At 38.8% G+C, this 23272-nt stretch overlaps 1 protein-coding gene across 1 annotated transcript in view; it reads left to right on the top strand.

The window, feature by feature from the left end:
- PYGB (glycogen phosphorylase B) overlaps positions 1 to 23272 on the top strand; it is a 43542-nt gene that overhangs the window by 9169 nt on the left and 11101 nt on the right. Inside the window, exons 2-11 of the mRNA XM_015812109.1 lie at positions 4424 to 4525; positions 7628 to 7706; positions 8394 to 8497; positions 10574 to 10705; positions 15329 to 15440; positions 17587 to 17669; positions 18774 to 18917; positions 20060 to 20152; positions 21200 to 21346; positions 22835 to 22998. Of these exons, the coding sequence (XP_015667595.1) occupies positions 4424 to 4525; positions 7628 to 7706; positions 8394 to 8497; positions 10574 to 10705; positions 15329 to 15440; positions 17587 to 17669; positions 18774 to 18917; positions 20060 to 20152; positions 21200 to 21346; positions 22835 to 22998 (1160 nt within the window). The remainder of the gene's footprint in view (positions 1 to 4423; positions 4526 to 7627; positions 7707 to 8393; positions 8498 to 10573; positions 10706 to 15328; positions 15441 to 17586; positions 17670 to 18773; positions 18918 to 20059; positions 20153 to 21199; positions 21347 to 22834; positions 22999 to 23272) is intronic.

Below are 23272 nucleotides of genomic sequence, written 5' to 3'. Positions count from 1 at the left end.
TTAAAATAATAATAATAAAAAATAATAATCCATCACCACCATCAGCCCCAGACAATGTTAAAGACTCAGATATTGAAGAAGCATGGAGCTGTTTCTATGTACCAGGCAATGTGGTGGAGAAGATTTTCCAAAATGCAGTTGGCTTTGTAGGAACATAACAAACTGTAGAACCAAACTGTTTAGAATGTGAATGTGAACAGAAAGTGCTCACCTCATAATTGCAGAAGCAGTAGGTCCTGGGAAAAGAGCCACTTGTTTGTGGTGACCCAGAATGCTGCACTGATAGTTATTGTCATATATAATTAGCTTCAGGGCCATTGAGTCAGTGCTGTCCAAAGTTATTTGCTGCGGTCAGGTGGCCAGCATGATGCCACAGAGCACTGTTATCTTCCCACTATAGTAGTACCTATTTATCTACTTGCATTTGCATGCTTTCAAAGTGCTAGTCTGGCAGCAGTTGGGGCAAGGACAGGAGCTCACCTGGTGCTTGGGTCTCGAACCTGGGCTGCTGGCTATCCAGCCAACAAGCCCAGCATCTTAATATCAAGACGTCCTCGGTGCCCCCAGGAAAGAGCCAGCAGGCAGGTACGGGTGACAAACGGTGTTTTAATCCATGCAGGAAAAGGTTAGCGCTGGGAGGGAACTGCTGCCCCAATACTGCAAGTGACTAAACATAAATCTCATCCTGGGGAAAGAGAATAAAATTAATGGAAATAGATCCCTTGAGCCATTCTGAACTATTTATTAGATCTAAGCAGAAAAGTTAAGATTTGTGAAGAAGCTGAGAGTGAAAAATTTTGGTTATTGGGATGACTCCATTTTTCTCCTCTCATGACCTTGAAGTGTATTTCATGCTAGGGAAACTAAGAGAAGGTTGGCTGTTCAGATCTACATTCTGTATTTTTGTCTGGCCCTTGTTAGTGCCAGTTGCAAAGAATCAGGACCACGACCAAGGCTAGTTAAGCTGATTTATTGCTCATGCCTATTCTAGTCAACTAATGGTCAGCACTAAATTGGTGCTAGATAAGAGTTAACAGAATTCAAGAACAGCTGGATTTGGACAATTTGGGACTCCAGGCTTATTCCTCGCTTGACTCCACCTCCAGGCTCTGCCTCTCTTTCTCCTACATCAGGGCTGCATATCTTGAAGTATACTTTTTCCTGTGAATAAACCCTAATGAGTACATTGATGTATGATGGTAGTTAACAGTTTCTTGTTTCTTTTTCATACATGGTAAATTCTGACCATAGTTTCTTTGCACAGATGAATGTTGTGGGGTTATTGTTCATTATTATGCACCCAATCATGTGTTCCTCCTTGGTCAAGTAATACCACACCATACAAGAGAGTTTATAGCAATTAAAATTACAGTACTCCCACACACCCTTCCATATGTTAAAAGAGCACGTAAGGCAGATGGTAAGGCCAAAAACTAACCCTGTTAACTTCTAGCTGTCAACATCCATAGTTTTTGCCATTCACACACTCAAGCTGAGGAAAAAAACCCTTCTGTACTTCCCCCTATAGTCGGCAGTGACTAGTGGAGTAAAATCCACAGGGACTCCTTACTTTTTACTTACAATATCCTTCTCCTCTATGAACCTTGCTAAATCAAGTTCCATTTCCAATCAAAGAAAGAAAACAAACACAGTTGGTATAGTTCTAAGCCCACGAAATATTGATCTCATCATTAGCATCTTGATCATTTTCTTAAAGGGGGAGGCTAAATAATTCTACTTTATTCCCTTGTCCTTTATTTGTAAGACAGGCTGTCTATAGTTTTCATCCCTTTGAGCTCAGACTATCATATTAGACAGAGCCTAATAGATTAAAAATCCCTATTGCAGACAATTCGTTGGTAGCATTTTCCTGAATGATTTCTATTATTATTGTACATTCAGGCACCACACTGACCTTGATTTTGTTTTGCTAGCCATGTATTCTATTGCATCTTGCAAGAGCAAAAATGCTCCCATTTTTCCTTCAGAACTCATTGCTGGTCATGCTAATCCAAGGTTGAGTATTAAAAATGATTACATTACAACATTGTAGCCCAGACTTTGCAACATGAAAAAAAATACCTGCTTCATATTATGCAAATTATATGTAAATTACTACATTACAGGTTATTCTCACCTGTAGATTAGGGAAGTCAGGGCAGAACAATTAACAGACGTTTTCTCCTTATTTACTTTTTACTTAAGTACTGTACTTATATCCTGTGTGTATAGAACACTTTTTCTCTTTGAGAAAAAGGTAGCTCATATATAGGCTTCCCATTAATTTTATTCCCACAACACATTAGATTATGATCAGAGAGAGTTGGTGGATCAAAGGCCTGACTGAGGTCTGTAGTCAAATGAGAACATGAAACTGGATCTCTTCGGGCTAAATTTAACCCCTGAGACTTTAAACACTCAGGCTTTGCAATAATGAGCTTGAATGTTCTGTTTTTATAGATTTCTGAAAGTTGCTGTTAAACATATAAAGTTAGGTCCTTTAGGTCTTAAAATATGCTTAAGAGCACCAGAAAGTTATCAATACATTTGATGATGGTGATGATGATGATGATGGTGATGATGATATCATCCATTCAGTGATTCTATGGTCTGCCACATCTTCCAATCTTACACCACTTTGAGTTTTTCTTTATTCTGGCTGGTGTCAGTTTTGATGGTGTCCAGCCATTGTGTTCTTTGATGGTCTGGTTTCCTAACTCTGCCAGACATAATTGCTTTCTCCAATGAATTCCCTTGCATGACACGGCCAAAGTTTATAATGTTGACTACAATTGCTATGCTAGTGGAATTACAATTCAGCAGTTAACTCATGTCATTTGGCCTTGCTCTCTGTTACCACATTTTGTACAAAAATTCACAGAATTGTTAATATGCTTTAGAATGACCACTTTATATCAAAAATCCATAGTTTCTTTGTAATGTCTCCAGTATTTCAAATTATCAAGGTTTGGGGATGTTTCTATTTGGACTCTGAGTAGATCAAGACCTATTTTTCTCACGGAGATGTCCAAAAGGAATGTTATGTTCCTTGGTGGACAAATGAATCTATACTTGGTGTGCAGGTGTGAATTGCCAATATGCTTAGTTTGTTAACATGTAAGTTAAGTGATTCTTCAACAAAGAAATAAAGAAAATGACTTTTAAGGTAGTCAATTTGGGGGGAGTTATTATTTACCACTTTCACCGCTTCTGGAGGCAGGTTGTTCCACTGGTTAATTGTTCTAACTGTCAGGAAGTTTCTCCTTAGTTCTAGGTTGCTTCTCTCCTTGCTTAGTTTCCACCCGTTGCTTCTTGTCCTGCCTTCAGGTGCTTTGGAAAATAGCCTCACTCCCTCTTCTTTGTGGCAGCCCCTGAGATATTGGAACACTGCTATCATGTCCCCCCTCGTCCTTCTCTTCATTAAACTAGACATACCCAATTCCAGCAGCCGTTCCTTATATGCTTTAGCTTCCAGTCCCCTAATCATCTTTATAATTATCACATTCCAACCCTTTCTCCCCCCCTTTTAATACTTCCCAGTCCAACGGGAAGAATGGGTAACTACGGTATGTAAAATGTGTAAAGGGGCTTGAAACTAAATCAGCAGAATAATCCTCCCCTCTAAAAAAACCTCCAAAATTAGACCAAATTAGGTAAGGCAGGATAAGCTAGCAAAAAACTGAACTTAGTAAATGGGTCATCCTACCAAACATTACAAAGAAAAAATTCTTGAAAAATTATCCCAAAGTATTGCTGCAGGATTGGCAACCTGTCTATTCCATTCTAAGCCCCCCCATAGTTATGTGACCCAGAATGGAGCATATAAAGTCAACTCTGACCTTCCCAGGGCACACATACATACCAGTTCACATAGATTAAACAAGGGAGAAGATAGTAATACCCATGTAAAAAGGATGTTAGATTCTCAGACACCCACACAATGCATACACATATCCACAGACACACAGAGGGAACATATATGCAGGGAAGGTATTTTTCCAGGTTGCTGAAATGTAGCTACAATTCTGTAGTACCTTTATGGAATTTACAGTACAGAATATACAATATAGTCATGTCCTAGTCGGCAAAAATGAAATGAAGGGTTGCATCATTACTTTCTCTGTGGTCCGAAGGTGGCGTCTGTGTGATGTACTGGCTGGAACGTTGGGTTGAGACTAGTGAGACATTGGTTCAAATCTCCACTCAAGCATAGGATAAGTCTGGACTAGCCATTATCTCTCAATCCCACTGACCTCAAAAGTGGATCTGAGGATGAAATAGGAGAGATCCAAATATCACAGATCTTTTTCCTAGGCTTTCTTTAAGGGTTACATAATAAGAATGGAGCTGTCACCTACTACATGACTCAGGGTGCAAAACATATTAGACTATATAAACTCTCTTTTTTTCTCTGCTTTCCTAGCGTATTTATTACCTGTCTCTGGAATTCTACATGGGCCGAACACTTCAGAACACGATGGTGAACCTGGGTCTGCAGAATGCCTGCGATGAAGCTATTTATCAGGTGTGTTCCGCTTTGAGGCTTGGACTGGTGCTATTCAGTTTGTGTACATAAGGAAGCAGGACGTATTTATAATATTTGTATGGACAATTCATAAGTGATGTTAAAATTCAGAAAGTCTCAGTTTTTTAGAGAAGGTTCTTCCCTTCCTAGTTTTTCTGGAAAATATAAAATTATATTACACATATAATGTGCCATGAGACTTTAAAATAATGGGGCATTGATATGATCAATGGAAAACAACAAACTGAAAAAACAGCCTGGGTAATACCTGAGCATAACATAGATAATATTTGATTCTACAATATCAGCTTTGAAGATTAAATCTAGTTAATTATGTAATCCCATTTTATGGAAAATAATTTCAATTTCAATAATTTCACAAAGAAAGGATGATCTGCATATAGAATCCAATATAATGATTCATCAAATCACATTAAAGGGTTTATAACACCAAAGAATCATAGGTATGTTCTTTTGCAAATTAGGTGAATATGAGTTCCTAAAAAGCTTTCTTCCTCTTGTTCTGGTGATAACAGAATAGAAATTAAAGTCATAGAATCTTTAAGATACAGAATGAAACAAGGAAGGGAATTAGCAAATCATTAGCAATCACATTCCTTTAAATGTGGACATAAAATAAGAACTACACATTTTTACACTGTACACAGAGCCCAGTTAACTTTACAGATATTTTACTTATGTTACTGGGATCTCTTCGATATTTGCTGCTAATCTACTGAATCACAAATTGAAGAAAATAGACAGATTTAAGCATAATGCCAAGCTATTTTTGTATTTTAAACTTCAGATCCCATTTCCTCCCCAAACCATCGGATAAACCTTAATTTGTTAGATTTCTTGTTATTCCATCTCTGAGAATCTTGAAGGATTAATCCATAGCCTTTGAGGGTGGAGCACTTTTCCTTAACTGACTCTAACTTTTACCTGTTCGAAAGGAATGCCAAGCCATAGTTTGTATAAACTGTATTTATAAGCCCTACCTCACAGTGCAAATGCACCATTCCTCTCTCTCTTCTTTTTCTTACTCTCATCACAATATTCCTATCTGTTTGATATCTAGATGCAAACTATATTAATAAAGAGACTGATAATTTTAGAGCCTTGTAAGGTTTCAGTCTAATCCACCCACAGCACTTCTTTAAATGTTTATTGCTGAAGGCAGTATGACTCATGGATTCCAGGCTTTTTGGCAGAGCTGCTAATATGATTTAGCCCTGGACAGTTACCTTGCTATCAGATTCACAAAGAGCCAGATTTTCTTTCTGGGCAAGGAGAAGTTGTTTCATTTGGAAAGAAATCAAGCTGAGAATGTTCACCATTGAAAATAAAGAAATCAACTTACTATCAGCAACCCAAACTATATAGACCTATGAGATCCATAATTGGCTTGAAATAGTGGCGAATATCTGTATCTCGGGTTAGGATGAGGATGAAAGTTCGTTCTCCAAGCTTGTGGGTGCTTGTCAGAAACCAACCCACAAACTCTGAGAACAAACCTTCACCCTTATCCATGGTCGGATTTTCGGACAGGTTTTGGTTAAAAGCAATTGAAAGGGAAAAGAGGATGCCCATTCTTGGTCTGAACACAAGAACTGGGGAGGTTTGAGAATTAGCAGCTTCCCCATGCCTTCCCTAATTTAAATTGGATCTGAAGCTATTAGTGATGCTAGGATTAAATTCAGCTCCTCTCCCCTCCCCTCCCCTCTTCCATCCACTCCATTTCACTTCATCCATGTTAAGTTTCCCACCAGAAACAGTTCTGGCTGTTTTCTCTAACTTTGTGCTAGTGATGTAAGCTGGGAGCAATTAAGATCTGGATGAAAAGGAGGGGAAAGATTAACTGCCTTCTGGTCTAATTAAAAGCAGACCTTCAGATGCACTTCTGTATCCCCACCTTCTTTGTCCTCAATTCCACATGAGCAACAATAAGTAATCCATGTGTAATTTTAAGGAGTTTGAAAAAGCAATGGAACTGAAAGCATGGGTTCTGTAGCAACTGATAGGAATGCCATCAACAAATTAGAGCAGATGCTAAGGGAGATATGAAAGAGGATCTTGGTAGAAACAAAAGAATATTCTATTTTAAACTGCAGTATATTAAACATGATTAGATCAGGCTGTGGGCATATTGTTTTGTTTTCCAAAATAAGCTTTCCAGATCCAGCTGCCCCTTACATGTATTGCATGACAGGCAACCTATATAATAAATCTGAGTTAAAATTTCATCTCAAACGAAACACCTACTGGGTGATCTTGAGCCAGTCTCTCAACTTGACTTATCTCTCAAAATTGTTGGTGGGGTCAATACTGATAACACAAATGTGCATTTTCCAAATCAACGGATGACTAGATTCAGATGTGTTAGGTAAATTCTGTTGGAGTCCATCAATGGGACAAGGGAGATATTGATGCTTTACTACCATCCAGCTGGGAACAGCTGCCATTCAGTTAGAACAACACCAAATTTCTACCCAAGTAATTGGCCTATGCAGTCTCTTAAATTTTGAAACATTCTATTTAATTTTGAATTACATTGTTATGTCAAAAGTATGATATAGCTAATTTTATTAGCATTGCTGATTTAAATAATTTTCTATTTCATTCTCTGATAAAGTAACATGCCAGGATTGACCATATTGATTAAAATTTGCTCTGGCTTATTAAAGGTGATTTGAACAAATTACCTAAATCTGATTAATAAATATTTTAAATGGTTCCAATAAAAACTGCTAAAAAAAACTATTTTGCTTTGGGGATGTATCTTCCTAGGAAATGTATCAGAGTTTGAGAGACCATGGCCTCTTTTAAGAATCTTACCAGAAAAGAGACAAAAACTGGAAGTGAGATGATTTTAAGGTATTTCACACAAACAGATATTCATTCATTCAGTGGCATTTTTTCCATATTCATAAAAAGCATATAAATCCATTCTAAATTATAGAGTATAGAAATTAACCTTACTCCAAGATCAGAAAGAAGCAGTTTTGTTCTTCCTTTATCAGAAGGAAAGAAATTGGAAATTCCAAGTAGAAAACCTTACATATCATGGTATTTTCTGCTTTTGCTTACTCCTCCCAATAGCTTGGCCTTGACTTAGAAGAGTTGGAAGAGATTGAGGAAGATGCCGGCCTTGGCAATGGAGGACTGGGGCGTCTGGCAGGTGAGCAATGACCGTTGATGAGAAGATGCCAGTATGTTTCTATGGAGGAAGACCATCCGTATTGCAATAAGGGGGATAAGAGGATGCAGAAAAAATGAGGAGTGTAGAGCTGATAAAATAGGATGCAGAGTTTGAAAGGCTCTCAGTTAACCAACTGCCTTAATAAACATCTTGCTGGGTGGGTGTGAGAAGCTGAACTCTGCATTGTCAACTTTACCGGCATGGCTGCACTTAGATTGTTCTACAGGGAGCTGTAACAAGCTATGATGAAATGGAGAGCTGTTTGCAATACAGATACAAAGTCTACCAAGCCCTTTTTATAGAATTTATATTATATGAATTAAAGTGTTGAAACTGTTATTTTTTTTAACCTAGTAATAACTTTTACCTAACAATTTTGAAACCTAACATTATAATCCTATTGCCTGAATACATGGGGATTGGGGCTGAGAAAAAGTGCCTTTACTAAGGTCATTTGTGAGTTCATGGAAGAGCTGAAATAAAAGCTAGAACTTTCATGTCTTTAGCTCATTCTCTTAGCCACCATTCCACCCCCATCCTTCATCGTTTGAGGGGGGCTGTGCAGTCTTATAAACACAAACACACTGAGTTGCATCAGTAAGAGCTGCTTGACTGGCTGTTTATTTCTGACTGATAATAATGTGCATTGGTTCTTTTCCATGACAGCTTGCTTTCTGGACTCTATGGCAACACTGGGACTTGCAGCCTATGGCTATGGGATCCGCTATGAATTTGGCATTTTTAATCAAAAGATTGTCAATGGCTTGCAGGTGAGGGAAGGATCACTCCTTATTTCTATCTGTCTTGTCAGGTACTCCTAGAGATAATTTGAGCTTGAGAAAGGACTGTGATGGTAGCTAAAGCTTATCTAAAGCCTTAGGAAAAAACAGCAAGAAGGAATGTCAGTTGCATAAGACTACTATCTGACAACCTTCTAATCATAGATACCCAAAATTGAAGCCAAGTCTTATCTGTATACAAAGGATATACACGTAATCCTTCTTTAACAATCACTAGTTCGCCGACAGTTCAAACTTACAATAGTGCTGAACAAATGGTACTTATGACTGATCTTTGTACTTGCATCATGAGGTCACATCATTTGTTAAGTTTCAGTTCCTGTGAAGTGGCTGTGCTAACTAAAAGTCATAAAACCCTTGAGTTTGGACAGAGCCACTTAGGTAATCAAGTCCAACCTTCAGCTCAGTCCAGGATTATAGATTCAGCTTGAACACATTCAGTGAAGGTTGACCCACTACCCTGGAAAGTGGGTCTGCTGTCAAACTAATATAAACTGAAATTAACCTGTAGAGGCAGCTGGATGTTGACTCATCCTTATATAGCCCACAAAATATATTTACAACTAGCTCTTGTAAGTAATTAGCGTTGCCAGATATAAACACTAGCTACAGCAGCTGATAGCAGCTTGGGGAACACCAGTGTTCTAGGTTAGGTATTGTCCATAAGGGCAAGTTTGAGAAATCTTGTGGAAAAGCCTGATTAAAAACATATTTAAATAGGTTATCCTATGGATTGCTAGCATCCTAAAATGCTACTTTCATGATGCCAGACTTTGAAGCTATGTAGATAAACCAATATAATAAAAATTAGTGCTGGCAGCATCTTCTAAGATTTTAGCCTCAAGAATTTTAATTGTCATAGTTCATGTACTGAGAAATGTATAAGATACTTTCATTAGAAGTAAGCTTGTTGGAAATGCTGTTATATGCAGCCATTTAATTTTTTTCCCATATTCATTCCTCACCTCATGCCTCATTTATACCCACTATATGGCTTCCAACCTGTGCAATTACTAAAATTTCTCTATTTTTTCATCTTTTGTAAAATATTCTACTGAGAAACATAAATTCATATTCTTATTTATATCTGCCATTTATGTACAGCTGGCAATTGTTCATTCCAATTTCCCTGTCAGACATATTTGTTGGAGTCAGATTCACTGATTTTCAGATGCATTCTCCTCATCGCATTATAAAATCATTTCTAATGTTTGCTACAAATTATTGAGGTTCGCTGTCAACAACATGGCATACAAAGGTACACACACAGTCATGTCCCCAACTGATCTATCTTTAACATCACCAGAAGCTTTCGTTTATACTGTACATTTATTCCTAAATACACCAAGAAGACATAATTTATCCTTGTTTTAATCTGTGTGAAGTATTGAACCATTTGTTAAACATTCTATCCATTGTCACACATACTTTATTTCTATCACATGCTACTCTTACTGCACTTAGGAATCAACTTTCAACTCTGTATTTGTGGAAAGAATTCCTACCGTGGTTGTGCAGTGGTTAGAATGCAGTATTGCAGACTAATTCTTCTGACTGCCAGAGGTTCGATCCTCACCGGCTCAAGGTTGACTCAGCCTTCCATCCTTCCGAGGTCGGTAAAATGACCCAGATTGTTGGGGGCAATATGCTGACTCTGTAAACCGCTTGGAGAGAACTGTAAAGCACTGTGAAGCGGTATATAAGTCTAAGTGCTATTACTTTTGCTATTATAAGCAATTAAGTTAGGTTTATTATTCAGTTTCTCAAAATCAACAATTGCACAATAAACTTTCTTTTTCATAGCCATATATTTCCCATTGCATTGATTGTGACAATTAAAACAAAGGTATATATTTAAAATTAGAGAAACTGGAAAAATTAAAAAGATCATTATTTGGCATCAGAATGACTGCAGTGCTGTATTAAGTGAGCATCTTTGGGGAGGATACCCCCCACTTCCATTCAGCCACTAAGAAGCTCTTGTTCATTAATCACACTTCATTGGCCGAAGAAGACAACTTTTTTTATGTCATCTCCTTGTTTTAGGTGGAAGAAGCTGATGATTGGCTGCGCTATGGCAATCCTTGGGAAAAAGCCCGCCCTGAATACATGCTTCCTGTACATTTCTATGGTCGAGTAGAACATGCTCCTAATGGGGCTAAATGGGTTGATACTCAGGTATGCTTTTTAAAGTTACATATGATAAGCCATTAATTACAAGGACAAAAGAGCCAAAAGAGATATGTTATATGGCGGTAGTCTTTTGTTTGGAGATTTTAACAATAGCAATGAATACTTGTCTACCTATCCTCCATGTTACAAGAATAATCATCCAGAAGAACTTCCTCAGTTTTCTGGATTACAATTCATGGTGAAGGGTTGGGTGAGAACAGCCATCTAATAAATAGAGTAATGATATGGAAGCATTGAAGAAAGTAGAGGCAAAAGCAATAAATGCTGCCTGAATAGGTTTGCCATCAAACAGACACTAGGAATGTGTCAAAATGAAGTTTGAATTATTCTAGTGTTTAACTTGATTTTATTCTAAATTATTTGGGAATAGACTGAGTCAGTTCTGACTCAAATTAAATTGTAGTTATATATGAATGCTTGCACAAAGGTTTTATGAATTGTATTATCAATTCATTGCATGAATTGATCCAAATCAGATCAATTTCTGTGCAATTGATGCAGAGATTTGATTTTATTTACTGCCATAATCTGGCACTTTCCAGATATGTTGAGAATACCATCCTCATAATCCCCAAAAAGTATAGGCGGCACATAAGAACATCAAATTTGTAAAGCTGTGTCTGAGTATTGACCTAAAAAAGAAAAAAAATGAGAAAAGTCCTGTCAATCAGGTAGAAGAACAATGGATTCAGTCCATTACAAACATCTCTGTAAAATGGTGTGAAAACACCATGGCAATGAATGGGAACTGGTTCGAGACTACAAGTCTTTAAAGCCAAATGCTTGGATAATTCTTCAATTCTCAAAAGAACAGGTTCTGACATATATTTCTGAATGCCACATTGGTTCTGGAAGCAGAATATCCTATGGCACTTCAGAAACAAATGGATTTGTGGCAGCATGAGCTTTTGCAAACATGAGAAGCCTTCAGAGCAATTCAAAACATGGGCTTTTGTGCTTGTAAACCTTATTTGGACCTGTTCTGGCTGCAGTCTCTCTATGTTTTCCTCATAGACACTGGGCCACAGTGTTTCACATTTGTTGCTGAGCAGCATATTAGTTGGTTTAAACAGCAGCGATCCTTGAAGAGATTGACTAAACAAATGACTGTTCTTTGCTAGAGAGACATTCAAAACTGAAATTTGGTGCCATTTTCCAACTGTTTAGGAATACACAAGTTTCCATAGATAGTTGTAATTGTTTAGTGTTTCATTTTTCATTTGTTAGGAGTTATATGACTAGCTCATAAACTTCCCATGGGTGTTTGATTTTTTAAAAATCAAGTCATTTGGTGCGTGCAATAGCCTCATGCTATCATGAGGTAGATCAGATTTGGACAAAACAACTTCCAAGCTTCTGTCAGTCAGAACTTGATCCCACCTTGAATAGACTTCCACACTTATTTATTTGTGTATTACAAACAGTTTTATGCCCCTTGAGTCTAGCAAGTCTATGTGGCTTAAGTGCCTATGAAGAGCATAGTTGGATCAAGCCAGCAAACCATCATTCTGTATCACATAGATACACCATCCTCCGAAATCTCAGAAACATACGCAGGAAGATAAGAGACTTGTTGATTGTTGCTCTCCAGCAGCTGATATTTGAGGTCATCTCCCTATGATTCTGAAGGTAGTAAATTGCCACTAAGAGAGGTGGACATTGATAGCTTGATCTTTCATTAATCTGCTTTTGAATCATTTAAACTGGTGATCATTGTCACATCTTAGGGCAATAAATTCCATAGTTATACAGCCAGATTTTCTTTGGTGTTAGTTTAAGGGACGGTTCTAACGTAATTTCATACAAAAGTATCTGATTGTTTTCATGATGTGTTCAAGCCATTCTTTTGACTGGGTCATGGAGAGCTGAACATTCTGGGACTTTTACTTGCAACCTATCCACAGGGCATCAGATTGGGATGGCTGATGCAGGTTGATGAGGGCATATTAGAACATTCTGCTGAAATATCTTTTATACATGTGCATATAGCACACTGTATCACTTTTGATACTGATTGTTCTTCCCTCCTTTGATTAAAACATAAGCCTGTTATATAAATCGAAACAATGTCTTGGAATCATGCCATATTAAAATATGGTTTGTTCTATTCTGGCTTAATTTGCTTTATGAATTTAAACATTTAAGGTTTATTCAATAAACTAATAAAGCAATATATGGAATAATGCCCAATGTTTGCCAGCTACAGAACTGCATTGGGCTTTATGGCACATCTTGAAAGTCATACTCTAAAAGGGGCTGGGAGCACCAATTTATTTTTTAATTGCATCTTATATTAGTTTTTGTTTTTATTTATTTTTTGTTTTTATTATTTTGAATTACTTTATACTTTATTTTTTATATTTAACTTTATTCCTTTATATTCTAATATTTGTTATTAAATTCTATTACTAATTTTAGAAGAAATTATGATGACTACACTAAAAAAAGAAGCTGCCACTTCAAAGCTTTTCTACTGATACAAAAAGCACTGAACTTTTTTGTTTGCTTTGGAACAAACGAAGCAGCTTGTTTCTTCCTTCCAACCCAGAAAAAGAACGTGTTTTTATTTTTACAGTATAGTAGAAGAGGCTGTATAACACAGTCTTGTTCTCATGGTTCCCCATCAAAAGAAAAAAAAGTTACAATTTTTTTCCCGTTTGGAAGGAACAGAGAACCTGCAACCTATAAGTAAGTGAGTATTTCACAGGGAGGCTGGAGAAAAGCAGTGAAAGCAGGTCAATGAAGTTTGTGTGTGTGTGTGTATGTTTGCATTTGTGTTTGTGCATGCTGGATAGAATGATTGGGCAGAGGCTGGACATAGCTGCAAGTGGTGGTTGAAGGAGAATGAATAGACTGGAAAGAATCAGGTCTAGTTGGCAGGAAAGGCTGGTTCATGCATGTCAGAAGGAATTTGCAGTAACCAAGAAAAGATATTAACAGGGAGAACTAGAGAATAGAATAGAAATAGAATAGAATAGAATAGAATAGAATAGAATAGAATAGAATAGAACTTTATTGTCACTTTGAATGTACACTAATTGGCATACACTAATCGGGGAAAAAAATAATTTGGCACATGGAAAGAAGAAAGAGTGGGTGAGTAGGAAAGATGACCCAAATAGAGGGGCAACAGGGCAATATTTAGAGTAAACAATGTCTGGTCAAGAGCAGATGGGAAATGCAACTCTAGATGGGCAGAGGAGGACAGAGAATGGGGTGGAGGGATCTGGGGATTGTGTTGTAGCTTACTCTGAACCACACAAAGCCCTTTGGAGTAACCCTGAATTGCATGAACCCAGTGGTGTTTTTGTTCTTTATGTTCTGCTAACAAAAGACATTATTCAGGAGATAATGGAGACTCAGAGAGGACAGTTAAGGTTGCTAAACTGCCAAGAGTGGAGAGAATTACATAATTAAGTTCACTTCCAGCCCCTTCAAAGAACAGTCTTCTCTGAAAGCTTCATTTAATAACATGTGTGACTGAGCGCCAAGTTCTTTTGCAGGTTAAAGAACATCAGATCCTTCTTTGTTCTGTCAAGTGCTTGCCTAGCAAGACCTGCAGAGCCCCAGCACTGAACTTTCTTAAATGCCAAGTTAAAGAGAAGCGTGAATTATCTGCTTTTCTCCTCTGCTTTTTCTGTTGGGAATGCTTTAATTTTGATGATACTAGGTCAGTGGTGGCGAACCTATGGCACGCGTGCCAGAGGCGGTGGGCACGCACGCGGTGGGCATGCGCACCATGCCCCGGAGATGGCAACCATCCCTCTTCAACCAGCCGCCTGCTAACTCACCGAGGTCGCATGTGGCTGGATGCATCCTAGCACGGCTGGTTTTCCTCCCCCTGTCCCATCCCTCCTGGCCTCGCATGCTCTCCTTTTCCCGGGCATGACCCACTGCATCGCTTCCTCAACTGTCGGCCGGCCGTCCAGCTCAGAGGTGGCTTCTCTGAACTGCTGGCAGCAGGTTGCAGAGCCCCAGAGTGTGCCAGTCGAGGGGCCGGCCGGCTGTGGCTGCTGACAGACACTGTCAGCCCCCATGTGCTCACTGGCCTCTGTGTGCTGGGGCTGATGGTGTCAGGCAGCAGCCGCCCCGGCCCCTGCCTCGCCTTGCCCTGCGACAATGCCATGCCTTGCCTCGCCTCACCCCGTAGGACGAGCCTCCTGCCCATTGCCCCACCTGCCAGAGACCCCCTGGATCTCCTCCTGCCTGGCCCCCACAGGTGTCCGTCCCCATGAGCAACATCGAGGTGGCCATACCTACCCAGTCTGCCATGACCACCACAGCCACGCCCACCCAGTAGGCCACGCCCAACTGGCACCCAACGATAAATAAGTGGGTTTTGGGTTGCAGTTTGGGCACTCGGTCTCTAAAAGGTTTGCCATCACTGTACTAGGTTCTATTTTGCTGTTTAATATGATTATTTTTTTATTTTTCTCATGTTATTGCAGTATATTAAGTTAGGCTGTTTAGAATTGTAAATCACATTTTTTAAACAAAATGGGCAAGACACACTTGAACATCAATTCCAGTGCCCTTTAGTTACAGGCTGTTATCATTTTTATGTCACTGTGTTAGCCCACCTTTATTTGACCTTTTGCTCCATATTAGGTTGTTCTTGCCATGCCTTATGATACACCAGTTCCAGGATACAAGAACAATACAGTTAATACCATGAGATTGTGGTCAGCCAAGGCACCTAATGATTTCAACCTTGAAGAGTGTAAGTAGTCTTAATAATGAAAAAAGTTCTTCCAGTAATTATTTATTCATTTCAATTAGTTATTTAAATTCAAATGTCTATGGAGATTCTCAGTCATCCAGGTCATGGTTGTCCCAAAGGTGCTTTTTCAGGAGGCAAATGGACTTTCTTGTTTTTTCTTTCCCCACCATCCAGTCAGAGCTGAAGAAGCTTCTTGGATGAGAAGCAAAACATCTTCAAAGAAAAAACAAGAAAGTCCAGTTGCCTCCTGAAAAAGTACCTTTGGGATATTTAAATTCAAGTTTCCCCTGTTTATTCCTTATATTTTGAGCATTAGTATATATAGGCATCTAAGTCTTTATGGCTGTTCCTGCATTTCCCCCCCTCTGTCTCCTATTTTATATCTGAGTTCCCCTTCCTTCTCATCACTACCTACCTCATTGTTTGATTGGATGTCTTGGGGTTTATGTTTGGGATTAGGTCCTAAGGACTGGTTTCTCTCCCTTTCCAATTTTAGTTTAAAGCCCTTTAGATAAGCTGAGCCAGTTATTTTCCAAAGATTTTCTTCCTGGTTCTTGCGAGATGCAGCCAATCCCCTTCCAGAAGCCCTTCATGTAGGTAATCTAGACCATGATCTAGGAATCCAAAGTTCTCTTAACAGCATCGTCCCTCAAGCCAGTAGTTTACTTTTAAAACCTTCCATTCCCTCATTGGATTTGACCTTCTGTTTAAAGCACAGAGGATGGGAAATAATATCTGTGCTCCTATCTCTTTCGCTTTCATGCCTAACTGCTCATAGTCTCCTGTTATTTCAGGTTCTTTGTTGTATCATTTGTCCCCACATGAAACAGGAGAAAGGGATAATCTGTGGGCTTAATTATAGCTTGATTACCTCCAACCCTGTTATTCTCTTATTCTATTCTATATTAAAGTCTTTCATTACATACACATTACCTGTTTAGAATCTAAGCATGTATAAAATCAAGTGTCTGTATACTTTCTAAGTATGTTCAAGGGACATCTAAACAATCCAGATGACATAACCCTCTTCTCTTCAGTACTTGCTATACAAAAGGAAATCTTAATAGAACATATAGTTGAGACCAGTTTATCTATTTCTATTCTTATAGAATAGAATGTATGTGTGTATGTGCAAAAATACTATATTTTTATCTCAACTGAAGTAATGAGAAAAATCAAAAAGAGAAATCTGGCTCATAAGAGACTCGTAATTCTTTACCCCTTATCCTAGTTCTGATAAAAATCCGCTTCCCCACTCTGTTATCCACAAAAGAAAGGAAGCTGGTTATTGGCACTAAAATCAGTTTCTTTTCTGCAGCTGAGTGGTTTGGAGAGGGAGAATTTAAAAGGGGCAATGAAGGAATAAAGTGTTAAATTCCAGTCACCATGGGCCAAACTTCTGCTTTTGTTAAGAAACAAAAATTAAACGTCCAGTAAATTGAATAAAATGTGTGCAAAGCAACCATTGGGTGGCTGGTATTCCTTTTATTTTTTTCCTGAGAATAGGTCATGATAGATAAACACAATGAAGAAAGCTTCATTTAACCTGTGAAATCAAGCCACACTAATTACCTGATGTACTAAAAACTGAGAGGTCTTTTACACACCTCCTTTGAAATGTACAGTCCATTATTTTTTCCAAAATAAAAAAGATGGTGAAATCAACCAATTACAGAGTAAGGCAGCTTACACTCTTGACAGCTAGACAGACAGGTGAGCAAAGAATCCATATACCGTGTTTCCCCGAAAATAAGACACATTAGGACTTATTTTCTGGTTATATTCAGGGAAATACGGTACTAAATGTGTCCGTTTGGCTGACAATCTTAACTGGGGCTTATTTTTGGGATGGAGCTTATATTACACACGTCCTGAAAAGTCATACTAGGGCTTATTTTCCAGTTTGCTCTTATTTTCGGGGAAACACAGTATTTACTTCACATTTAAAATAAATTCAACCTGGAATTTTTCCTGTTGAATTTGTAAACAGAATATGAATTACAAATTGAAACTTTTGAAAACCTCAGTGAACAAAGGTAAAGGGTAAGGAGAAGTTATGAAGTGACTGCTGTGTAGTGATAAACACATACAGAGTATTCCATTTCATTGATATAACGGTGAGATATATCTTCATTCTCTTCCATAGTTAATGTTGGTGATTATATCCAAGCTGTGTTGGATAGAAACCTAGCAGAAAACATATCCAGAGTGTTGTACCCCAATGATAATGTAAGTATCTGCTGCATTGTGCAGTGTAAGTACAGTTTTAAGTGCTTCATTAAATCTCTTTTGGCCACAAGTGAATTGTGGACTTCATTTGGCTGCTTTTCTGCTGACTGTCTTAAGAGAAGTTATCTGTTTGTGTGTTTTGGGTGGGAGTCTCCAGTTTCCACTTCTTCAATGAACTTCTCGCCCTCTTCAAAACACTGCTCCTGGTGGAAGGAGAAATACAGAGGTTATAGTACAGTGGTTCTCAACCTTTTTAATGCCGCGACCCCAACCGGTCGTAAGTCAAGGACTAAACCGGTCGTAAGTCGAGGACTTTCCATGCCCGGGAGGGCCGTACATGTGTGGTTCCGCCCCCTGCGCTGGCCGAGGCGTAGCTGGGAAGCAGCAGAGACGGAGCAGGCCGACCACCAGCTGGCCCAGTCCAAGGGAGGTAAGGCACCCGCCGGAAAAGGGGAAAAAATGGCGGACAGCCTTGCTTGGTGACCCCCATGAAATGGCCGATCGACCCCAAATGGGGTCCCGACCCATAGGTTGAGAACCACTGGTATACTAGGAGAGTGAAAATTATGAAAATTATGTGAAAGGCACAAGTGATGTTTGGCTTGCGTACATTTATTCGGTATAATTTTCCTTAGTTCTGTCTTCCTGCATTCCCTCCTTAGTTGTTCTGAAAAAATTTCATTCAGGAGCAGCAGAAGATACATATTACTTTGTAGTAACCTTTTCCTCTGCTCAGATAGTATTTTTACATTTATTGGACTAAACCCAAGTCATTGGATATACAATGCAGAGAGAATTAAGTGTCCTTAAAGTCCCATTTATTTTCAGAAGAAATTAAGAGGTTTTCCATGTTCTTGGGATCAGTGCTGATTTATAAACCGCACTTGTGAATGTTTGTCCTCTGTAAAAACTTATTAAAAGAAGACTGCTTTTTATATAAAATATGAATCTGAGATAGGGAAACCACTGAAGATTAAACCTTATAGGCAAAGTCCCTCTCATCTCTTTCACTCTGGAAAGGAGCTTGATTTTTACAATCCCTCAAATCATTGCCATTATTAGACATAGTCTAATATAACCCCTTTTCCTCACTGTGTTCCTAAGTTTTTTGAAGGAAAGGAATTGCGTCTGAAACAGGAGTACTTTGTGGTAGCTGCCACTCTCCAGGACATCATACGACGATTCAAGTCTTCCAAATTTGGATGTCGTGACCCAGTGAGGACTTGTTTTGAAACCTTTCCCGACAAGGTGAGATGAGAGGTTATACAAATCCGTGAAATAAATTTTAATTTTAAAGAATACCTTTCTCTGTCTCAGACAACGTTGGGTAGTCTTTTAATGTTAAGAAAAGTAAAAGGAGAATGTTGTTCAACATTAGAATCTCTCCCATCAGTCCTGAAGTCATGTTGGACTGATCTTTACAGTATTGTTAGTGGTATGCACAGAATTATGCCATTATTTTTATTTTTGTTGTTATTTAATACCATGATGTTTAATTGCTCAGTGACAACAAATTATTAATAATTCCCATATTAGCAAGTGCTTCCAGAATATTTTATAGATTTAATCAGATTTTATAGATTTTACAGTCATTTTTGTCTTAGATCTTATGAGTTGGTTATCATGAATATGAAGGGGTTTGTGAAACTGTCTGCAATACAGTATCACATTCACAAAACACAAATTCAGCAATAAGTATTAGTAATGAACATTGGATAACCTATTTTACCTGCTTTAATTTTCATCTTCCTCCAATTTCCATAACTGAATGATTTGGTTTTTCTTTTCAAACGAAATTGTGTGTGCCATTTTTATTATGTTATTATATTCTCCTGTTGTGACAACTTGGAAAGAATAGCTAAGATCTTTAGAAAAGTGAACAGATACGGTTTCATAAGAGAAGGGAAAAAGGGACAGACTGGGAGTCTGGTAGATTATGTTCTTGGAATGAATGAACAATTGAAAAAAGCTCCTAAGTAGCAGCCCTAAATACTTCTTTAACATATTTTCTGTTTCTTTACTTTTAATAGGGATTAAAAGTTTATTTTTTAAAACTTGAAAATATCAAGCCCAAGACATTGCCACTGACCTGATTATGTATGACTAAACCCTGTAGTTCCCCCAGAGTCCTTAATTTTGTTTCCTGTTTATATCTAGGAATTGAAATTTAGAGTAGCTGGTCTGGGATCACCAAATGGCCATCAGCATACAATGAAATCAGGTTTTCCATTGTGCTCCATGGACTCACTGGGCTTTTTCTGGATGGAATTAATGGAGATTTTAATAATAATATTAATAATAATATTAAAAATGCTATTAATGATGATGATGATGTTGTTGGAAGGAACCTTGGAGGTCCTCTATTAAAATTTATGTTGTCCGTTTCACAGGTTGCCATTCAGCTAAACGACACTCACCCAGCTCTCTCCATTCCTGAGCTCATGAGGATCTTTGTTGATGTGGAACATATGGATTGGGAAAAGGTAAGAGTTGAGTGGGAAGCAGGAATGACATAGCTTTGATCCCCTAAAAGTTTTTTCAGAAGCTGCCAAGAGGTCCTCCTCCTTCAGCTTGATTTCCCCCCGATATCATGGGATTGCATTTTCCAAAATTCCTAGATGGGATGGTGAGAAGTTAGATTCTTAGAGTTACCGATGACACAACAGTCATTGGTCTCATTCAAGATGGTGATGAGTCTGCATGTAGACAGGACATTGAACAATTGGCCCTGTGGTGCAGCCGGAACAATCTGGAGCTGAACATGTTTAAAACTGTAGAGATGAGAGTGGATTGTAGGAGGAGCCCTCCTATTCTACCACCTCTTACTATACTAGACAAGCAGTAGAGACCTTCAGGTTTCTAGGTTCTGTAATCTCCCAGAATTTGAAATGGACACCTAACATAAAGGCACAACAAAGAATGTTCTTCCTGTGTCAGTTCAGAAAATTCAGACTGCCCCAGGAGCTGTTGATACAGTTCTACAGAGGACTTATTATTGAGCCTGTCATTTGTCATTTGTCTTGTTTGGTGCAGCAACCGAACAGAACAGGCACAGACTTCAATGGATAGTTGAGGCTGCAGAAAAAATAACTGCAACCTGGCTGCCTTCCATTGAGGACCTGAGTATTGCATGGGTCAGAGGGAAGGCTGAGAAAATATCTACAGACCCCTCATATTCTGGACATAAACTGTTTCAACTCCTCCCCTTGGGATGCTGCTACAGAGCATTGCATGCCAAAACAACTAGACACAGAGACAGTTTTTGATTCTATATGTGGTAACTGCTGTACTCCTATAATACTTGAAGCTCCCTGCTTAGTTCAAGTACTATCATCAATTGAATTTCAAGTTTCATTAATATGCTTTTTTCATTAATAATGAGGCTGCAACTGTTAAGTTTCAATTCAGCATCAATGTAATCTCCATGGCAAGTATCGGAAATTAATGCTATTTGATATTAACAACCATTTATTTTCAGCCTATACAACTTGCTTCTACTCACATTAATTCATTTGTGTCCTTGATTCTAGGCCTGGGAAATCACAAAACGAACCTGTGCATACACCAATCATACAGTGCTGCCTGAAGCCCTGGAGCGCTGGCCGGTGTCTATGTTTGAAAAGCTCCTGCCAAGGCACCTGGAGATCATTTATGCTATCAACCAAAAGCATTTGGATGTAAGTTATCTAAATGAGAAAAAAAGGGACTTGGGAGAGGCAGAGAGAGGATACTGGAGGTTGGCTATTAGACAGTTTCCTGATCTCACACAGTGGCCCAGAGAAAAGAAGGGAAGGCTCAAGATATTGCAAAGTCTTAGTGCTCTCATAAGATTTCACTAACCTCACGTGAAGTCATTAAAATCCTCAGAGTTTTGATGATCTTGTAAGAATTTGGCAATTTTAAAAATATTTTTTTTCATTTTGTGTGGCTTAGAATATTATTTTGGCAGGTGATAGATGCTTAATGTATGTGACCCTACATTGCTAGCATCAAATGAGGCTCACTGAGATATCTAATGGCAAACCAAAAGAGACGTAATTTGTGATTTGTAGTTGAATGATAAAATGCATCAAACTTAGCAGTTTTATTGAATTTGTTTAGCTATCCTTTTGTATGCTATATTGAACTCACTCTGGATACCTTGCTGCATAGCAAAGAGCCAGTTCTCAGCTCTAGCAAGTGAGTAGAATCATAGCATGGGTAGAATCAATCATATTTAGGGTTCAGATCCGTGTGGTCTTACCATGATCAGTAAAACAACATCAGTCATCCATCTGGTACCTTCATATTTCTTGTGCTACAGTGCCCCCAATTCACTGCTGTTGACAGTACCAAACGTCTGGAAAGCAGCAGTCTACATAGCCCTGCTAAAATTGTTAGGCTTAGAAGCTGATGAATTGACCATGTAAATATATTTAAGGATATTTTTGTTAGTATGGCCTACCATATCTTTTTTGCTGTCACTGATACCATTCTTGTTTAGATAGATCTTGATGTCTTTTGTTAGAGGGTACAGTATTCAAACTCTGCATTTGCAACAGTTCAGGAGTGCTAAATCAGTGGGTTCTCAACCTTTTTAATGCCGCGACCCCAACCGGTCGTAAGTCGAGGACTAAACCGGTCATAAGTCGAGGACTAAACCGGTCGTAAGTCGAGGACTAAACCGGTCGTAAGTCGAGGACTACCCAACTGGTCGTAAGTCGAGGACTTTCCCTGCCCGGGAGCGCCGCACATGTGTGGTTCCGCCCCCTGCGCCGGCCGAGGCATAGCTGGCAAGCGGCAGAGACGGAGCAGGCCGACCACCAGCTGGCCCAGCCCAAGGGAGGTAAGGCATCCGCCGGAAAAGGGAAAAAATGACGGACAAAAAAAATGGCGGAGAAAAAAAATGGCAGACAGCCTTGCTTGGCGACCCCCATGAAATGGTCGATCGACCCCAAATGGGGTCCCGACCCACAGGTTGAGAACCACTGTGCTAAATGATGGGTGTCAAACTCTGATGGAGCTGGAGTCTCTGGAGGATGGTGATATTCTTAAAAAAAAATGCAAGGGGGTATTTGGCAAGACCAGTAAGGATATGTTCATGTTTTTCAATTTAAAAGAATTCATTATGACATATGATTTAGCTTGTTTTCCTCACATTCCTATCATTTTGTACATTCTGTCAGTATGTGGCTTCCCTCTTTCCTGGAGATGTTGACCGCCTCCGAAGGATGTCTGTGATTGAGGAAGGAGACTGCAAGAGGATCAATATGGCCCACCTGTGTGTCATTGGTTCTCATGCAGTCAATGGAGTGGCTCAGATTCACTCGAAGATTGTGAAGGATTCTGTGTGAGTCCTGCTTGTTTCTCTTTTACTTAGTTGTAAGTAAGCTATCTGCCCTGGTGTTCTTCATAGAGTAAGAAGCAGTCAATGCCGTTCCTTTTCATACATATCTGCTGTCTTCCAAATTGATTTATTTTTTATTAAAATGAAGGATTGTATTCATTTTATACATAGCCTGGAAAATAGAAATGCTTAGGTAGTAGTGTATAGACAATTGAGAGAGAGAGAGAGAGAGAGAGAGAGAGAGAGAGAGAGAGAGAGAGAGAGAGAGAGAGAGAGA

The sequence above is a fragment of the Protobothrops mucrosquamatus genome, unplaced genomic scaffold, assembly GCF_001527695.2.
Source record: "Protobothrops mucrosquamatus isolate PMUCROS unplaced genomic scaffold, P.Mucros_1.0 scaffold_57, whole genome shotgun sequence".
NCBI classification, from domain to species: Eukaryota; Metazoa; Chordata; class Lepidosauria; order Squamata; family Viperidae; genus Protobothrops; species Protobothrops mucrosquamatus.
The sequence above is the reverse complement of the archived record's forward strand: the minus strand, read 5'-3'. Positions and strand labels throughout refer to the sequence as shown.